The 18,492-nt window shown below is 41.2% G+C and overlaps 2 protein-coding genes across 2 annotated transcripts in view; both read right to left on the bottom strand.

The window, feature by feature from the left end:
* The window catches only part of caskin2 (CASK interacting protein 2), a 104,244-nt gene extending 101,829 nt beyond the window's left edge, over nucleotides 1–2,415 (bottom strand). Inside the window, exon 1 of the mRNA XM_079521447.1 lies at nucleotides 2,154–2,415. The gene's annotated coding sequence lies outside the window, so the exon portion shown is untranslated. The remainder of the gene's footprint in view (nucleotides 1–2,153) is intronic.
* Nucleotides 2,416–5,949: 3,534 nt separating this feature from the next.
* On the bottom strand, nucleotides 5,950–13,482 carry st6galnac2 (ST6 (alpha-N-acetyl-neuraminyl-2,3-beta-galactosyl-1,3)-N-acetylgalactosaminide alpha-2,6-sialyltransferase 2; the record flags this gene model as incomplete). The annotated part of the gene is made up of 7 exons (XM_079520758.1): nucleotides 5,950–6,129; nucleotides 8,106–8,205; nucleotides 9,045–9,125; nucleotides 9,960–10,063; nucleotides 11,026–11,164; nucleotides 12,741–12,903; nucleotides 13,278–13,482. The coding sequence occupies 7 exons, from the start codon at nucleotides 13,480–13,482 to the stop codon at nucleotides 5,950–5,952; spliced, it is 972 nt and encodes a 323-aa protein (XP_079376884.1).
* Nucleotides 13,483–18,492: the final 5,010 nt, after the last annotated feature.

Genomic DNA, 18,492 nt, shown 5'->3' with positions numbered 1-18,492 from the left:
ATTTGTGTAGAAAACGGAACTTGGGTGTAGCTCCTCCCCTTTCTTAGTTCACTTCCTGTCGGGTGCTTCTGTGTTAATTCCTACTAACAACACTACATGTTTAGGGCAGTAGTGCCAACAGATTACTGCTCCCCAGGCATGGGGCCTTGCCCACGCCTCCTAAAAGTTAGGTTCTCAAACGTTTTCGTGCCAAGGAGGACCCCCAAAAATTATGTGTATTGCACCTGGACTGTAAACTGTAAACTAGGTGATATTTTAAAACAAATGTTATTGATAAAAGGTTAACACTCTATATTTCGATTGCTATAGTTAGTTTGTTCAGTTAACAGCGGTCTCCCCTTCTCTCCAGCTCTTTAGTAAACAGAAAATACATTTTCAGTTGGGGTTACAAAAGTCATCGGATCAAGAGAGAGAATAATTTAATAGCTTGTGTTCCAGTTCCAAATGTGTCTGCCCATTGATTTGTTTAATCACTTCCGAGTTCCAATTTCACATGTCTATCCTGTATCCTGTCTGAGTTCTCTGTCCTGATTGGATGAAATTGGTGTCACGGTCTGAGAAATGCATTTTCTGTTTACTAAAGAACAGGAGAAATGGGGAGACCCTTGTTGTTACTGAACAAACACGGTATTAATGAATGCTACGGAAAAACATCACTTACAACGCCTTTGATTAAAAAAAAGAAGAAGAAAAAACATAATACAGGGACTGCAGGGTTAAGTGGCAATAATAATATTAGTGTGGACATAGTGAGTGGACACTAATGTCTTCTGGCAACATATTATGTTACCAGAAGACATTAGTGTCCACTCTGTCCAGTTATATTTTCCACATCTATTTCATGTATTGAGCACTCTACTAATTCTACTTTCCCTACTACTGTACTTTCACTTAAATGTTATGAACTTGAAGTGACTTCAAGCAAGTGACATGTATGCTTGATAAGCCAACATTAGTTCACATTCACACAATGGATGAGGGCTCCTTCCCAACAGTGTGGTGACAGAACTGTCACTTTGTCTTTCCATGCAAGCTTGAAAAGTGGAATGTGGAGTAAAATATGGAGTAGCCTCAGTAGACCTCAGTGTGCCACAGACAAACATCACTTCTCTCTCTCACACACACTCACACTCTCTCAGATTATGTGCCCCAGCTGTTTATTGTTACAATGTTTAAAACTAAAAGTTCTAAAACTAAAGCTGATGTTATGAGTCATGCACATAAACCATGTTTTCTATAATTTCTAACGCTTGTTACGTCATGGAGAAGAATTATTGTTATTTATTATTTCACAAAATTGTGTTTTACTAGGTCTTTTTTTTTCTTCACTTTTTAGCCCCTACCAACCCCATATGTTATTCTGGGGGTCAAATAGCCTAAGATTTAGACTCTCGTAGATGTATTTTATAGATTCTGACATTTTCGAGAGTCTAAATCTTATTCTAGGGGTCAAAGTGATGCCATAGCACCCACTTCTAAATGATATGACAGTCACTGACTTCAAAAACTGCATCGAATAATGTAGAAAGAACTGTTAAAACGTTATAACATGTGTTTCCCATGGATGCACAAGCAGCCTGTATAAATAGCTTGTGCATGTCAGATTCTGTATATTGCCATAATAACATGTATAAACGTGGCTCATTCTCTTCTCCCTATATAGTCTTGGATCAAGACTACCAATCTATTGTATTCAATCGAGTCTGACTTTTGCTTTAGTGTGATAGATGAGATACATCTTAGCTCTGGTCCATAGAGCTAGATACATCTCTGATACTAACTAGTCTTGATCCAAGGCTAAGTTCTGCCCTTACAACCAGCCAGCCAGCCAGCCAGCCAGCACGCAACCACGCATTGATCTGTTCTGATTCTGAAGCGATTTATTTTATTGGTTTTGTCACTTGCCGACAACAACTGAAGCTGGACGCGTTCACCTCATAGACTGTCAAAATGAAAGGTTCACCTTCAGTAGGCTACTTGTCGGCAAGCGACACCAACACACAACGAATTAAGCGCATAACTACACTTGATCCTGGCAGCCTCAAAATCTATAGGCGACCTTTGGATCATTTGGATCATGAGGACTCCAGCCAATGTGCAGTATTATGTGCCATGAAACTTGTAATAATGCATAAACAATCCAACTCACTCACCTTATCGTTTATTGGAGCATATCACATATTTGAATCCCCAAAAGAAGTTTGTTTGTTTTCGCAGAAGTAGCGCAATTCCTTCAGAAAGTCCCAAATCCCTGGCAGAATCCCTGGTGCTCCAGAAAAAAGTTCACCAGTAATTAAGTTTTCTTTTCTTTTCAGTGTCTTGATCTTGAAATAGAAGTTCCCGATCTATTTTGTTTCACGTACAAATAATAGTTATAGTTGTCGTTAGGCCAGTGAAACGTTCTCCTTCACTACATTGTCACTTTGCTTGCTCTAGTGCCAGACCAGAGAGAAGCAGAGAAGCAGTCACAGGCAGGCTCCTCAAAATGTGTTCGTACCTCCCACTAGCACCGTGTCCATCCCATGGGCCGGGAGGACCGGGGGGACGGTTGTCATGCCAACCAGCGGTTGCGTGCCAAGTGCCAACTATCTAGCAAATCAGCGCGCACCACTAAACATCACTTCCGGGGTATGGGATATTTACCCTTCCAAAAAAGGCAGGGGCTGTTTGTTTGTTTGTTTGTTTGTTTGTTTGTTTGTTTGTTTGTTTGTTAATATTTCATAAGGTAATCCAATACAAATCTTTTATTTGACTGCTATATGCTTCGAGTGTGTGATTTGCCCTTGATTGTCTTGCTTGGTTGGTAGGCCTATATGTTTCTTCAAACTTGTTTTGATTGATTGATTTAAATATTTATTAACAGTTTGCAGAATTACAGTACATTTCAAGCACAACTCCATACAAATACTGTTAACTGTGAGTGGACGACCCAATAAAGCATTACACTTGTTTACAAGAGTGTCCACCTTGTTCAAATCATCAAAACACGTACAAATAGACACTTCTATATAGCCAAACAAAAAAGAGAACAGGAATTCATCATAAAGGAGGTAAAAAGGGAAAAGAAGATGTGTGATGTTGCCTTGTTCTAAAAATAAAATAAAAAAATAATCATGTTTGGATCATAATCAAGTATGATTGATTGTGAATGTGATGCTGCAGCACCCCCCCCCCCCCCCATTTAAAATAAATAAAAATAAATAAATATATATATTTTGATTAATTTTGTTTAATTCAGTGATATTACATGAAAAGCTTTGTTGAGCCACAGTATTTTAAGTAAACACGTGAAGTATAATCACTCTCTCGCACTCTCACACTGTGCAATTGTGTATGTTGTGTCTCCCTCTGTTATGTATTTTTGTTTGTCACTGATGTTTTGTGTGGCTGCAGCAGGGGTGAAAGCCCAAGACAAATTTCCCTCGTGGACAATAAAGTTTACCTTGACCTTGGCCTTGACTCTCACACGCACACATGCACGCGTCCCCTAGTTGGATTTCAGTTGTAAATCTCTCTTTTCCCGCAAGATGTGTTTGAAGCATGTTAAATAACATGATAAATATATCCCCTAGGCTACAGTATCAAGTCGGCCATATCCTACCACCCATGCCCAAAATTAGCATTAAAAAAAACAGGCCAAAGGGGTTTAATAACAAAATGATAGGCAATATTAGGCCTATGGTCGAATATGACATCAAGGCATTTAATAGCAACTTAAGTATAGGCTAATAACTTGCTATTAAACCCTGTCCTATCCCGTCCCACTTGTCCCACACAAGCGATACTTCTGTCCCACAAACAGTTTGGATCTGGCCACCATAACACACATGCACACTCTCTCACACACACACACACACACACACACACACACACACACACACACACACACACACACACACACACACACACACACACACACACAGGGATCAAAGCCAGTGCAGGCCTTGTGGCTGACTGTAGTGGTATCCTTGAATAAAGTGTGGAGTACAAAAGGTGCTCAAGAGTCAGACGTGTCGCACAAAAGCTGTACGGTGAACGGGCTGCCTGCTCCACAAGGCTGAAAGCTTCCATTGTGGCAGTTTAAATTAACAACAGCCATCGAAGGAAAGAGAATAAAAGAGAAATGAGCCCATGGTTTTGTCCCGCTGCACCTGCCGTCACTTGTACAGATAACACCCCCCTGTCTCATCCCGTCCCTCAACACATGATAAAAGACATTCCCCATCCCGCAAACAGAAACTTGGCAACAACCAAGCATCATTGCGAGTATTCAACCAACCTTCTTTGAGGTGTCCCTGTTTGAGCAGGAGATCGAGAATCGGAGCAGCAGAGGCGTCATTGCAGTCGCTGTAGGCTACCGCACTGTGTGGGTTACATGACCGAAAGAATAAGATTGCGGATACAAGCGGCTGTCTCAGACAGGTTGCCGGCCTCTCTCTTAGATGGTGAGAACTGAGAAGTCATACGTGAGAGACTCAAGCGTTATTCATAGTATGGATTTTCGGTGGTGAGGTGACCACCGAACTACAACATGACGTCACGAGCCGCGGTGAAGAGCAAACTACCGCCACCGCCCCAGCCCTTCACTCTGTTTTTACTCACCACCGCTCAACGTTATTTCAGCTCCGGTGGTCACCTCACCACCGGAGCGGTGGTCACCTCACCACCGAAAATCCAGACTATGAATGAGCCTTTAGAGTAGAACCGCTGCTCCTTGACTTGGAAAGGAGACAGCTTAGGTGGTTTGGGCATCTAGTATGCATGCCGTATGAACACATCCCTATAGGGAGGTCCTTGCTGCACAGCCCACTGGGAAGAGACCCCTTGGCAGACCAAGGACCATGGGGGGATTATATCTCCACACTGGCCTGGGATCCCCCAGGAGGACGTTGCCAATGTTGCTCTGGAAAGGGTGGAAATCATGGAACTGTTTCCCATGCGACCCGGTTCAGGATAAGCGGTTGAATATGGATGAATGGATAGTATAGGGCAGGCAAAAATGCTCAATGGTTCAACAATAGTGAAAATAGCACTACAAGCTCACATCTTCTACATATTCCAATAGTTCGGTAAGACTGGAAAAATGTGCACCCTGGCATAGGATGCTCAGGAGCAGGGGTAAAGTACATGGCCACCAGTGCGGAGGTTGCAGGTTCAAATCCACCACGGTGCATCTAGTTTGAAGAGTAAACACAAGAGAACACAATTCGCCATGGCCCACGTGGGAAGGAAGCCGGACAGGGAGAGTGATGTTTGTCACTGCACATGCTCCTATGGGCATTCCCTGCCTGTACGTGGGAAATGTTGAACAGGAGGAGTAGGAGAGAGGTTTCCTCCCAGTGGGGGCTCCTCACTGGCAGGTACAGTAGGGTCCAACAGCGATGTCAAGCAATAGGAGGAGCAATTGCATTGGGAGACAGACAGACACACTTGCATTGGGAGACAGATAAGATAAGATCTATATTTATCATTGTATGAGACATACAATAAAACTTTGTTTAGTGCATTCATGCAACAGTAGTATCAACGAAAAGAAACACTGAGCGAGCAACACCATACCATAAACTCATAAACTGTTAATCCGTCAAAGTCAAGTCAAGACAGACAGACTGACATCAAGTCACATGTCATTTTATCATAATATACAAATTAAATTATCCATATAATGTATTATGGACAGCCCCCCCCCCCCCCCCCCCCCTAAGATTAGCAAAGAATTTTCACAGCATTGATGATAGTGCTGATAGTGAGTGTACACTACAGTACAGCAGCATCAAAGTTGGAGCAGAGACAACCCAATGTGGGATACGTTCTAGTCTCAAAGCTCACTACAAATAAAAACCTGGAATTCTTCCAAGCTAGTCTCACATTTCCCATTGATCAATAGAATAGGGGTGCTGGGGGTTCAAGTGGTTAAGTTTTAATTAGTGTGTTTCTTCAAGGTGTTGTTCAGCTTCCCCCTGTCCTCTTGTACAAGCGCAGGACTTGTTTGTGGTCCAGGACGTCCCACAGCCAGCTCTCCATCTTCAGGTCATGGTTGGCAAAGAAGACCAGAGGCCTCTTCACAGAGTCATAGTAGTGGTCCGAAAAGTCTGCGTAGTTGCTGGTTATGAAACCATAAGCAGACACCTACAGACAGACAGACAGACAGACAGACAGGCAGGCAGGCAGGCAGGCAGGCAGGCAGGCAGACAGACAGACAGACAGACAGACAGACAGACAGACAGACAGACAGACAGACAGACAGGCAGGCAGGCAGGCAGGCAGGCAGGCAGGCAGGCAGGCAGACAGACAGACAGCGGATCACTGTGTTATCAAAGCTATCCAGCCCTATATTGCGCTGAGCAATGGTCACTGAGTTATATGGCTATTTAAAATGTAGGCACTGCTGTAACACTGCTGTATAGTGCCATGTTTAAATTGTTATTTGTTTGGGTGTGACTATTGTCTTGGCAGACCCCTGAACAGTGTTTGTGCCAAATTTGGTGAGTTGCAAGTCTGCATCTTCTAACTATAAATGCACCAAGTCTCTGTGTGTGTACGTCTGTAATCCACATAACTCGAGAACCGTTCTCCCCACAGACTTCCACACCCCCACAGGGAATGCAGTGCATTCAGTGTCGAGTCGGTCGGACCCACTGTTGTCCAGAACCGCCTCTTCCCGGGCTCTGGACAGGGCCCCTGCCCAGGCTCCATATACTGTATGGAGCTGGACATCACAACACTCCATATTTGGGCATGCCTGACACAGAACTCCATATATAGGAATAAAGAGACACAGAGAGACAGATACAGAAATCTGTCTCTCTGTGTAGTGGAGTAGAAGTATAAAGTATGTGATATTGTAGTTTGGCTATTTTAAAAATGTTTGCCTCTTTCATACGTAATATTATTTGACAATTTTAGCAATTTTGTATTAAAAGGGTCTTAAAGGTCATTAAATTGTAACTTTAGAAATGTACAGATACCTTCAGGTATACTGTATGTTGTTTTAATTGTTTGCTGTTGAGTGAGAAAACAATGTTGCACATATAAGCTAATCATCTGGGGATCCTCCCAAAAGTATTTGGGGACACCCAACACATGACTAGTGTACTGTAGTGTAAAGGGTATGCACGCTGTATGCACGGGTATGCACGCTGTAGAGTGCATCGCTGAAATTTGGCAGAAGTAGCGGGATTTTGGCGGAAGTACAGCTCAAGGAAATGACGTTGACGCTTTACAAATCTGTTTTCATTCTCCGTGAATGAAACAAGTGTTGTACTTTGTCAAAAAAATATTGTATCCAGGGGATATACATCTGACGGATGTTCCAGTCCGACACTTCCGGCTATGCGGTCTCTGCCTTATATTATGACCAGGCTTTTCTCTTCGCAGATAAGTAAGGCTGGGATCGAGGCTAGATTGCATTAAATTACATTAAATTACGTTAAACTCACTTTGCCACTCGATTTGCCACTCACTTTATGCATGCGCATACCCTCTATAGCACGCACTAGTAGTGTTGTAGTGTTAGTGTTGTAGTACTAACACTAAAACTACTTGAGTCCGGTCTCAGTCTTGAGTCCGGTCTCAGTCTTGAGTCCGGTCTCCAGTCCACTTTTTCATTTACTTGGTCTCATCTCGGCCTCGCCCATAATTTAACTCAGTTTCGACTCGGTCTCGGACCAAGCGTGGAGTCACGAGTCTCTATAAAAGCAATGAAATCATTGTATTATACCCATATTATGAGGAGCCCATTCACATGTTAAGTAACGGAGCGCAGCTGACGTGCCTGCCTGCTCTGTTTTCTGTACCTATATCAAATGAGGAAAAAAAAAATAATGTGTAATAATAATCTGGTCACTGTCTCAACTCGGTCTCACCTCCCGTCTGTCTCGGTGGCGGTCTCGACACGGACTCGTCGACTCGACCCCCTCCCACCCTCGGCCTTGACTCGGACTCGATCCCCTCCCACACTCGGTCTCGACCCCCTACCACATTTCTTGGTCTTGACTCAGACTGGTATAGAACTAAAAGTGTATACTGACCTGGTTATGCTAGTATAAGACTAGTAGTGTATACTGACCTGGTTATACTAGTATAAGGCTATAGTGTAGACTGACCTGGTCACAGGTGTGCAGGGCCAGCATCAGCATCAGTGCTCCAGTGCTGGGCATGTACAGGTGACCTGTCCTGTACCTCTGTAGGGGAGACTTCAGGAACCTGCAGGGGAAAGCAATAGGATACCGACAGCACTGTCTGGCAAAAACCTTGTGTTACCATTTTCCTTTTCCTTTTTATGTTTATGGTATTTTTTTTACGTCTGTCTGTGGGGTTTTCAAATATTATACTCATGAAAGGTATTAAAAGGCGGGTAAAGTGACATTTTTATGTTAAAATAATGTTAAAATGAAAATACCTTAGGTTGGGATACCATTTTTGAGTGGTGTAAACCACTCCTACAACTGGCTTTGTTAGTCTGTGCAGAAAAAATGAGCATGGTTGCTATGTTCACCCTGTTCACCCGGGTGTGATTTCATTACGTCAGACATGATTTAATTACGTCAGACAGGCTATATAAGACCTTACACCACTCAGTTCACACGGGTGTGATTTTTTTCCAATCAGGAGTGAAAACGAGCAAATATTTTCAGCTGATGAATGAAGTTTCTGCTGCTCTCTCTCTCTCCTGACTTTATGAAAATGTGTATCCCAACCTGATAATTGTTTTCTGTTAAATTTAGAGCTGGAGAGACAGACCCCCCTGTTACTGAACAAACACTCTATACCAGCAAATGATTACTATCAGAATATAGAGCTATTACTTTTAAACAAAACACTCACAGTTTTATTTATTTATTTTATTTATTTATTTAAATCTGAACCAAAATGTTCACTTTACACCATTCCAATGTAACAAGAGCTTGCGTGTGACTATGTAATATTAGCTCCATTGGAATACAGGCTCTGTTTTCCATTTTCTATGTTAATATTTTTTGTCATATCTGTCCGGTCTCTCCCAGCTCTCTCTCCCTCTCATCTTGACCACAGCTGTTCCTTACCTTTGTGTCACATATGTAATAAAATCTGGGTGGATCATCTTGAAGTACTCAGGAGGTTTGAACCCAAAATACCTCCAGGGCCTGTTGGAAGGAAACAGCCTGCATACATAACAATGTAGAAATATAGCACTGAGAAACAAGGTAAGGTAAGCAATTGAAAAAAATTACAGAGGCAGAGCAAGAGCGTGATATCAATGAATATGGCATGTAAGACAAGTAGGCTATACATGTCAGTCTTGTTATTGTCAGAAACCAAACTTTACTAAGGATAGACTGCCATCTACAGGTCACAAGGGAAAAGTACACTACACAAAATAAATTATCCTGAATATTTTATAGGGTTTGATTGATTGATTGATTGATTGAAATATGTAACAGTTTGCAGAATTACAGTACATTTCAAGCACAAACTCAATACAAAGACTGTTAACTGTGAGTGGACGACCCAATTAAGCATTACACTTGTTTACAAGAGGGTCCACCTTGTTCAAGCGGGGCTCTATACTTTTCAGTCAGTACTACTCTACTTGATGTGTGGGTTCTTGTATTCAGTCAGTACTACTCTACTTGATGTGTGGGTTCTTGTATTCAGTCAGTACTACTATATTCAATGTGTGGGAGCTGGTATTATCTAATGTGTGTGGGCACTGCCGCTGGTATACAGATGGTACTACTTCATTTGCTGTGTGGCTGGTATTTAGGTGGTATTTGATTAGGTGGTATTTGATGAGTGTGGGCCCCTGTGCATGCATGCGTGCGTGCGTGCGGCTTGACAGGCTTGTATGTATGTGTGCATGTGTTGCACTGTCTCCTGTTTGTACAAAAACACACGGTCAAATGAATGGCTGGCACCGCATAAAAATGGTATTTCTGAAAATGGTGACAGTTTTCTACACCCATAATGAATGGAAGCACCTGTCCCCAGCGTCTTCACCAGAGGTGACAGTGAGGCCCTGAATAGCAGCTGTCATCATCACGTAGTCTCTGAGGTCTGAGGGGATGAAGATGTATCGCACTTCCTGCATGTTGACATGGAAAGATCATTTGACCCAATAACTCGGTTTTGTGAAGAAGCTTTTGTATGTCACAGGGGGTTACATAGACTTGGCTGCTAGTCTGCTACATGACGAGGTGGCAGCCAAGAATAAGGACCTTTTAATGTTTGTTTTAAGCCTGCCCAGCTGGGGCGTCATGTGTGTTTGTTTCTTGTGTTTGTCCATGATGAGATTTGAAACATTTGGGATGGAGGTTCTCCCTCGGCTTAGTGGGGAATGTGTGTGGATTCTGTGGAACGTTTCCCAGCAATCGGGCGCTGCATCCCTCGATGTTAGTTATTTTGTGTAAAACGGCCACGCCCAAAAACTTTGGAAGCCAATCAATAGCCAGTCAGAATGGAATATGACAAATCGGATAGATCCGTCTTGATCACATTGCTATAGAGATACAATTTAAAAGGCCTCCTGGTGAAGTTATAACAGGCCGATCTGAAAAATGTGGGGGCAGAGGTTCTGCTCTGGCCTTCACACACACACACACACACACACACACACACACACACACACACACACACACACACACACACACACACACACACACACACACACACACACACACACACACACACACACACACACGTGTTAAAACGTTTGCAAATAGTCAATCTAGAAGCTTGGCTATATTTTCAAATAGCATGTCTTGTCTTGTCTTGTCTTGTCTTGTCTTGTCTTGTCTTGTCTTGTCTTGTCTTGTCTTGTCTTGTCTTGTCTTGTCTTGTCTTGTCTTGTCTTGTTTATGCCAAAAAATATATAATAATAACAACCTAATCTAATCCTTTCTTATATTTTCTGGTTAATGTGGTTAAACTGATGTTGATGCTATATGTTAACTAAACTAGCTGGGGACCCCCTAGAACCTCCTTAAGGACCCCTGGCGGTCCCCAGGACCCCACTTTGAGAACCACTAGTGTATAGAATGGACATACGGGGCCTTGTGGAACCTGGGTGAATCCCTCCTCGTAGTATAAAATGAGTGAATGTTTCATGGTGTTGGTGGTGAAACCATAGAAGGAAGTCTTTGTCCCCACGTCATCTGCAAAGCGCGTGGTCACAGCACCGTTAACTCTTTTAAAAAAGAAAAAGGAGAATGACATTTTAGTTATGAATTATGCTTAAAACTGTGTTATGTGACTTTCAAATGCTGACACATTACAAGCCTGCTTGCTTGCTTGCTTGCTTGCTTGCTCGGGGGAGAAATTGAATTTTGTCAAACCAGAAACAGGATCGTGTCAAAGGTCGTGTCCAAGCTAGACACAGGCCCTAAATGTCTCAATAGAAGAGCAGGGAGACCCCAGGGCCAATTGTATAAGAAGTCATATTATTGTAAGTTAACTACTCCTACTCCATAATACAGGGGTTCTCAACGTTTTAGGCCGGGGACCCCGGAAATGCTTTGGCTTTGTCTCGGGACTCGGGACCCCCGCCCCGCCCCCTCCCGACCCCCAATATAAATTGACTGCTACAATAACCTTAATAATAGAGACAATACACCATGAATAAATACTGAAACCAGATATCATTAGGGAAGGTGTTTGAATGTACTATATGCATTTCCATTTTCCAGCCATTCTGGAAAAACAAAAAAAAGAATTTTAAATAATTTGGGGACCCCCCAAAATGATTTGGCAACCCCCAAGAGGGGTCGCGACCCACGGGTTGAGAACCCCTGCCATAATATACGTATACCTAAAGACTAAATCATGGTTGTGTAATACCTATACCTACAGTGTAACTATAAGTACAAGTACTGTACTTAAATACAATTTGGGGGTACTTTTACTTTACTGGAATATTTTTACTTTAATACTATAGTAATAATAATAATAATATCTGGGATTTATATAGAGCTTTTCATGAGTACTCAAAGGTGCTTTACACGTGTGGGGGGCAGGGGAGGGAACATAAGAAAAGGGATATTTCCAATTTTCAGTACTTTTACTTCTCCACTACATCTCAGAGGCAAATATTAGTTACCTTGTAGATTTTGATTATTATTACAAAACATGCGTGATCTCGGCAATTTGAAAATAACCAGTCTGCAAGCTCACAATGCGATGCAAGTCACGCAACGCACTGTGAGCTTGTAGATCTGCTATTTTCAAATTATTTTTTAACATTAAACATTTGAAAATGTATGAAATGGGACATTCTGCAGGATACTTTAAGTACCAGTACTACATTTTGAATGAGTCAATTTTGAAGTTGACTTTTACTTGTAACAGAGTATTTCCTATTAATGCTTTCACTTAAGTAAAATGAGGGGTACCCACTGTATTTATATCGGCCACATGACATAATTTCTTACATAGTCATTTAGTGAACTAAACAAACATTAAGGTCCATAGACAGACCCGGTGCCACAGGGAGTCAAAATGGGTCATTGACCCCTTAAACGAACCACCTTGACCCCTTAGTCAAGATCTTCTTCAAGGGGTGCACGCCATTTACAGTAGCACAGAACGCATTGCAGCACACAGACAGACAGGCGCCAGGCTGGCAAAGATTTACGACGTCATAAGTGCTCTAAGCAAACATTAAAAAGTCCATAGACGTAACTTGGCTGCCAAATGACTTGTTGGAGGGGCTAGCGTAGCACCCCTCAAACATGTTGTAGGCATATACTTTATCCACCACTGCCTACCTAAAGACTAAATCATGGCTGTCTATGGCGTGTCCTTGCTTGGACCCCCTGAGGATGCCGCCGTTGCCGACCACCGCGCAGCGCACACACTGCGCCTCGTGGGGGCGCTCAAACAGAACACTACTGACAGGGCTGTTCAGAAGCGCCAGGCTGGATCGAACAACTGAAAAACACAAAGAAGAAATTGGAAACTTACAATCTGGGACTTAAATGAATAAAACACAGTTTTTGTATCTCTATGGTAGAGGATGTTAATGCATATATACTATTCTATATTCCTTTGTATTGTATTATATTATAATTAATATATTATATTATATTATATATACTGTATGTTTGACATAACGATATTATTTGAAGTAGCCTATATGCCACGGCCCATGACACATTATTGTAGTCCAGTTGGCCTAGTTCAACATTATTGTTGCAATATGTCTCTCTGTCAGGAGAAGAAAACTAAACGAAGGCTATAAAACGTATGGATTGTAGTTTTAAGACATACTGTATACAGGACAAGAGCATTGGGTTTGAGTGTACCATTCACAGGCATGCCCTCCCATCCATATGGAGGTGCGTGGTTGCTCAGTCTCTGCCAGGCAGACTTGTGGAAGCTTCCAGCCCACTGCAAACCAGGCACTGAGAAGTTGAAGTGTCGCCTCAACTGCTGATCCCTGTGTACCGCCTTCCTCAAAGAGCAGCGTCCTTCTGTCTGCAGAGACCAAGAGGGAGATCCATCCGTCATTGGCAGATGTCCTAGTACTACTGTAGGCCTACTAGTAGTGGTTGGGGCGCATAACACTCTAATGTAGCTTGCCAGCGAGTCGAGGGTTCTATTCCCGAGCCTGAGCCCTTTTTCCTGTCTCTTTCTACTGTACAAGCGATTCTACTTGTACATATGCTTATTTCACTAGTTTGGGTCCTGATGGGGAGATAAGAAATTTCCCTTATGGGTCTTAATCCATTGAGACCTGGAACGCATCCATGTCACGTTAGCGTTTAACCACATTAACCATTAAAAGGTTTGGGATTGGGAACAACTGGTTTAAGTACTAATCACAAAATCACATCTGAGGCATTTGGAATAACTACATTTTCACCACTCTTGATGAACAGAAAGAGATGTTAACCCAACCTACCATGTGTTGCTGTGTTGCTGTGGTAAGCTTCCAAACACTCTCTCCTTCCACAACATCCTCAGTCCAACTGCTGACTCAAAGCGCAGAATAACCAGCATGTTATTTGGAGATGAGAGATGCTGATCAATGCTAGTTATAACCAGTTGATCGACTGGTTATAACTAGTACTCAGAATCTTTATTCCTTAAGTATAAGTATCTATACCACAATTGTGAAAATACTCAAAGTCAAAATACTGTTTTGACTTGCCAATACAAAAGTTTCATCAAAACATTCTTGAAGTACCAAAAGTGAAAGTGCTCAGATATTTCAAAATGGTAAAAGAATCTTTTGAAAATAGCAGATATGCAAGATCACAGTATACGATGTAAAGTGTTGTATATCAGCAATTTTCGATTAGACAAAGTATAAAATAGGGCTTAATTGGTTAATATTGTTTTGTAATAATAATAATCTATATACAAACTTTACAAAGTAACTTCAAGTAATTGTAGTGGAGTAGAAAGAAATCTTGTTTAAAATAACCAATCTGCCCTCTTCTGAGGGCAGACAGGGAACAGCAATCGGCATTGGTCTTGGATGTTGTCAATCATTTGCCAATATTGCACCTTCAAAAACTCCACAGGAAGTTTTATTTGAGGCTATTTCAGCCTTTTATACTGAGAATCACCTGAGAAGGGCACGTGACTTTTAAGGTTCCTGTTCAAAGTTCCCCCGTCTGGTTATTCATTCTGACAGCCGGTGGGGATATGTTTTATCCTGCTTCTGGTCTGACTCAATTACATTACATGCAATTCCTTTTGGGAAATGTAGGCGGTCTGATATGTTTAACAATATCACAATTTAACAACTTAGTTAAAATGTTTACAGTATTAACCACATTGTGCCTGGTGTACCAAGTTGGGTACATTTGGGTGAATTTGTCCAACATTTTGTCAACGCAACTCTAACAGCTACGTCGCACTGCCGTTCCGACCAATATGTCTGAGTCATAGTGTTGGGGGCTTTGTCAGAGTAACGGTTGGACGTGTCTCTGTCCCTTTTGTGTCCATATATGGAGATGTCTGTTTCTGTCTGTCTACCTGCTGTGTCCTTTTTATGCCCAAATATGGAGATCTCTGATGTCATTAGTATATGCCCATAAATTGGGCATGTTGGTTGGATCTGCAGAGTTTGAAGTCGGTTGGTCCCATTATAACATTGCAAAATAACACCTTGTGAGCTTATGATTTGTCATAGAAAAAAGTCTGTATAGTGGCTAAGAAGTGGTTAAGCCGCCTGTAAGGCATTACAATTACAATTTACAATTTCTGCCTGTACAGACGAGCAGGCAGAAAGGTTAGAAAGTAATTAAGGCTTATAGTCTCAGTATCTATTACGGTAGCCTCTCTAGCCAGCCTCTGCTTCCTTTTCACATCATGCCAGAGGCCATACATTTTGTAACAGCTGAAATCTCTGGGTACATTTCTTCTCCCTATGGCTTTGTTTGGAAGGTGTCTTGTGTCTTCAAGTGCAATTACAACTCTGAAATAAATTCCCATTGCGTCTGTCAGGTTCTATACCGGCGTAAAAAGCGTTAGAGTTGCCAGTGAAATCACCCACGGCAGTGGTTCTCAACCTGTGGTCTGGGGACCACTAGTGGTCCTTGAGGTTCCAGGTGGTCCCCAGTTAAATGATGGAGAGTTGGTAACAAAATTAAGCATTATAGATCTTTAAATCTTTAAGTTCAATTATTGTTAAACATCTGCATTACTTAATTTATAAGAAGTCTACACAATTAGAGAATGTAGAAGAATAGTTATTTTGATCAACGTTTGCATGTTATCTCTCCTAACCACAACACAACTGTAACACGAGGCCAAATATTGGGAAGTAAGCTGAGAACTGCTGCAAAACACACTGTTAAACACACTGTTTAACCCACTACACACGCACAAACACGCGCACGCACGCACGCACACACGCACACATGCACGCACGCACGCACGCACGCACTTCAGCCCTGTTTAAACTTTGGCTATTTGAAAATACCTGATCTACAAGATTATAGGCCTATCTGCGATTTTCTAGGCCATATATTGTGCATAATGACTACTTTTACTTTTGGCACTTTAAGTATATTTTCATTCCAATACTTTTGTACTGTCTTGTAAAGTTTGATTAATGGACATGTTATACTTAAAGCATTTAGTATACTTTTTCTACCACTGTATAATAGGTCACTTACCTGTGAGAAGTGTCGAAGCCAGTGTTACTATGGTATTGAACGTACATAATAGTCAATATAAAACAAATAGTAACACCTAGTAAAATGAGCTCCATAGAAGCTACTCTCATCTTTCTTGCTGTCCGAACGACGTGTTTGAAAAATCATGTCATAATCTCATGTCTTTTTCTTTGTCTTCTGTGCAGTTCACTGTTCCCACGACAATGAATGAAGTTCACAACCCAACACGTGTCACTGAGACTGAGCGCTATAGCTATCAGGATCAGGTGACATTTTTCTTTTTACAACTGTGTCAACACTTTTAGTACAGCGGCTTATACCCCAATACAAGAGGTATTGTGCACTTTTTCAAAAAAGCATGAAACTTCTACCATAGTTAGATGATATCATGAGGTGTATTTTCAGATGTGGAGTCAAGTCAGATTTGACCCCTGAGGCCCGGTAGAGCATAATATGTGACCAATACCCATAACATCCTATATAAGGCAAAAAAGTCCAAATTTCATCATTCTTTAAGTAGCATGTGACATATGAAACTAGGGTGTTTGCATGATTCTGAATCCATTCCAAGCATTAGTTTTGCAAAAAAACACTCATTGGGCTTAAAACGGCCATGCCCACTTGCCCAAATGTGCTGGCATCATCAATTTGTGATGACGGCATTGGCCGTTTTTAGCCCAATGAATATCGTCACTGTCGGGTTTCCACCCGACAGTGACGATATTCAAGTAGCCTATAGTAACTGTAATATATCCCTTACTTATTTGTATTAAACCATTCAATTAGATTTTTAGCGTTAATTCATACTGACATTTCTTATTAGGCTACTTTTAAGAAAAACAGCAGTGCTCTGCTCATGTCACATTATTTGTGCTCTATGTCCCTGTACCAACAGGAGGTGACCACTAGATGGTGCTGTTTACACTGCAATGGAACCAAACTCATTCTGCTGGATTCACACATAAATAATCATTATTTAATTGCATGCAGTTTGGTTTAAATTAGTTGTGCTTATTTCTCTTATAGTTTAATGTGTTATGGTTTTGATTGACATATCTACAACTTACAGTAGGCTATAAACTTGGTTTGAAACTATGGGATTTTTGGGTTGAAGAAGTACAATTTCAAAGTTCCTTTACTTTACTTGAGTAGGCTATGTAGTTTCTAGTTTAGTTATAGTTACTTTGCAGATTTACATGATCTATAATGAATGAAATTATTAATCACAAATCTTGAAATTGTTTCAAATAGCAGATCAAGGCCTAGAACAACGTGACGTGTTTTGAGCTTGTAGATAAGATAATATAGTATAAAAAAAGTACATCACTTAAACCCTCTCAGTATTTTAAATTTTCTGTAGGCCTACTTTTACTACTACACTACATCTCAGAGGCAAATATTGTACTTTTATTTTTTATTTGAAAACTTTAGTTAGTTTGTCGATTGTGATTATATTATTACAAAACCCATTCAGCCTTATATACATTTCGGCATCTACAAGCTCAGTGTGTTGCGATGTGACACATTGTGAGCTTGTAGATCTGCTATTATACATTTGAAAACTTGTGAAATTAGATATTCTGCATAATGACTATACTTACTTTTTATTACATTTTGATACCATGTTGTACTTTTACTCAAGTCAATTTTGAATTCCGGACTTTAATTTGTAACAGAGTATTTCTACATTGTAGGCTATTGATACTTTTACTTAAGTAAAATATGTGAGTACTTTTTCCACCACTGTCTACTCAAGCCTACTCTACTATACACTGACCGCAGTGGGCCTATCCTAGGTGACCGTCCCCTCTTCCTTTTTCCCCTCTACCCCAAATCTCTTCTCTAAAAAGAATTGACTCAAAACGTGTCACAACATCAGAATTGGATTCTACTGCAACTACACCCATTATCTTAAAATAAAGAGGTATTATTGGCGACCATCTTCGATTATAGTTACCCAAAGTTGCTACTTGGGAAACCATGCATGCTAAAATTGTTGTAGGTCCCCATATACAAATGTTCCTGAATGTTCCAAATTGCTAGAAAAAAAGGTGAACGTACCTTTTGCTTTTAGAGCCCCGACACTCTGGCAGTTGTACTGCCGAAACGTTGGTTTTTACTCTGCATCCTAATAAATAATCGGATCTTTGGCTATCAGTGTGTGCAGCCACTCTTTTGTCTTTTTAAGACTTAACTCTTTAGTGACTTTATAAATTGTCAATTACTTGCACGCAGGGGAGAGGTGGTGGAGTTGCTTTAGTAGACAGTTGCTTTAGTAGACAGTCTAAATTGGACCCTCAAACCCATTGGACCATCCAATGGAGTTAAGAGGTTTTGTCCAAAGCATTTTTTACTACTTTTCCATTGGTTCAATATTTTCAAAACAACA

Source organism: Electrona antarctica (assembly GCF_951216825.1).
Source record: "Electrona antarctica genome assembly, chromosome: 14".
Lineage (NCBI taxonomy): Eukaryota > Metazoa > Chordata > Actinopteri > Myctophiformes > Myctophidae > Electrona > Electrona antarctica.
This window is presented reverse-complemented; position numbering and strand designations above follow the sequence as displayed.